Source organism: Guillardia theta (genome assembly GCF_000315625.1).
Source record: "Guillardia theta CCMP2712 unplaced genomic scaffold GUITHscaffold_209, whole genome shotgun sequence".
In the NCBI taxonomy this organism is placed as follows: Eukaryota; class Cryptophyceae; order Pyrenomonadales; family Geminigeraceae; genus Guillardia; species Guillardia theta.
The window spans coordinates 37,169-39,446 of NW_005434467.1; the positions used below are offsets into that span (position 1 = coordinate 37,169).

At 57.3% G+C, this 2,278-nt stretch overlaps 1 protein-coding gene across 1 annotated transcript; it reads right to left on the reverse strand.

Moving 5' to 3' along the window:
• Window positions 1-30: 30 nt before the first annotated feature.
• GUITHDRAFT_121020 (hypothetical protein) lies at window positions 31-1,658 on the reverse strand (the record flags this gene model as incomplete). The annotated part of the gene is made up of 3 exons (XM_005819716.1): window positions 31-49; window positions 96-531; window positions 629-1,658. 3 exons carry the CDS (start codon window positions 1,656-1,658, stop codon window positions 31-33), a joined length of 1,485 nt encoding a protein of 494 aa, XP_005819773.1.
• Window positions 1,659-2,278: the final 620 nt, after the last annotated feature.

Sequence of the window (2,278 nt, forward strand, 5' to 3'; positions counted from 1 at the left end):
TCTTCCCCACAAAGTCCTCGATCGTCAAGCTCATCGTGTTCGCGTTGATCTTCAGCTCCAGCACCTTCACCCGCCTCCCCTCTACCTCCCTGTACCGCGGCGTCTTCACCACCTCCAGGTACGACAGCGGCGGATACAGCATCTCCCCCTCCCCCGGATACTGAGACACAAACGTCAAGCTCGCCCCCCGGTCGATCGCCCCGCAGCTGATCTCGAACACGATCGACTCTCCCTCCTCCCCGGCGTACTGCATCGCCGTCCTGACGTCTGTCGTCGTGCTCAGCAGCCCGTACTCGACTCCTCCGGACACCCCGAGCTTGTCCTCGTTGAGGAAGCTCTCCGGCAGCCTCATCCCCTTCAGCCCCCTCCACACCCGCAGCCCCTCCGGCAGAGGCGTGTGACGAGACAGCTTCACGACCCCGCTGACGATGCAGTGGATGGTCGTCGTGTACTTGTTGGGGACCTTGTTGGAGTCTCGGAGGAGCTCGTTGGGAGCTCGAAGAACAGAGTTGTACTTGAAGTACATCGGCCCTGTCATAGCAAGCCTCTTGTCAGCCTTCTCACGCTCTCTTGCTCCTCTCTTCTCCCCCATGCTCCATCTCCCTCTCTCGCTATCTCTCTCCCTTACCTGTGTAGAGCTGCAGCGCGATCAGCTCCGCCTCCTGTAGCCCCGCCTTGATCGCCGTGTCCAGCCCCTTCAGCTCCTCCATCCCTCGGATCACCCGCGTCCCGTCCGACAGCCTCTGCCTCCTCTCCGGGTCTGTGACGTTGAGCCACTCCTCCTTGGCAGTCGTCGTGATGTTGTAGTTGCTCGTCGTGAACGCTTCCTCCGCGTCCTTGCCCTTGCAGTGCTCCTCCTCTATCGCCTTCATCAGCTCCGTCTGAGGTAGCCCGATCCGCTCCATCAGCCCCCCGTAGTACTCCTCGATCTTCCCGTACACGGCCTCGCGTACCTCCGCAAACTTGCTGTTGTGCGACGTCGGACCGTCTCCTCCCGCCCGCCCTCCTGCCTCCGCCGGCCTCCTCAGCGCCTCCTCGAGCCTCCTTGCTATCGCCGTCTGCCATAAAGCCGATAGAGCGCTCTCCGTCATCCCCTGTAGCCCCGCAAGAGGACTCGCCGCGCTCCCGCCGGGGATGCACTCCGCCATGACTCGGAGGATGTTGAGGTCGCCGAGGCTGCTGGCCTTGCGCTCGAGCTCCCACTCTCTTGCGACTCTGACCTCGTAGTCGTCGTACGAGAGCTTGTCAGGGCTGAGGGCTGACGCGTCGACGCCGAGAGCCATGCGGAGGTTGTTGAGAATCGTTTTGTAATCCTCGGAGTCTCGAGGGGTCTGAAAGAGCTTCTTGAGGTCAGAGCTGATGTCGTCGGGGATAGTCCAGCTGGTCGTTTGCTGGGCACTAGCTGGTGGATCAGCCGTGGGATGGCTGATTTGAGATTTGATCTCGATGTCTGTCTTGTTTGACGGCTGAGTCGTAGGGCTGGAGATGCTTGACGGGACTCCTTGAGGAGCTGGGGGATCTTTGACAGTCTGCTTTCTCAGCTCGGCCTCGAGCTCTGAGATCCTTCTTGTCGCTTCTTCCAACCTCTGCTTGAGTAGCGAGTCATCATGACCCTCCTCGGGTTTCACTTTGGACGAGAAGCAGGGGAAGCAACTCATGTCCCTTTCTCAGCCCAGGGAGAAACCTGGTACAGGAGCTTGCATCAGCCGGCTTCAGATATCCTCTGTCCTCCACCACTCTCTCCCTCCCTCGTTTCACGTCTCTCTGTCTTGGATCTTCCTCTGTTTGTGGTTCGGTTTACACCACAACGATCGGATTACAGAGCAGCTCAGCTTGTGTTGTACACCTGAGGCTTTCTGTCTATACACTCTGATCCTACTGCCTGCAACTGCAACACCAAGAGCGTATCAGTCGCCTGCTCTTTCAGAGCTTATCAAGTATTCACCTCAACAAGTGCCGTCTATTCTTGATCATAAGACCTATCACTCATTCTGACTTCCCCTCTCTTGCTCACTTATCCATGCAGGTCTTATTCTCTTTCGAAGTTCTGCCCTGCTTCCGACTCTGCCTCCTTCTCCCCCGCCGTCTCCTTTCTCCCTTTCAATGACTGTTCGTAGAGAGAGAGGAAAAACGACAGCGAGGGAAGAAAAGACAAGGAGAAAGAAAGAAATAAGACGATCAAGAGAGAAAGCTTCACTATCCTTTCTTGACAAAGAAAGAGAGGGACCAAGACCGCCGAAAAAAATTATCAAGCACAGTGAAGGTTTCCTCTCTCCTC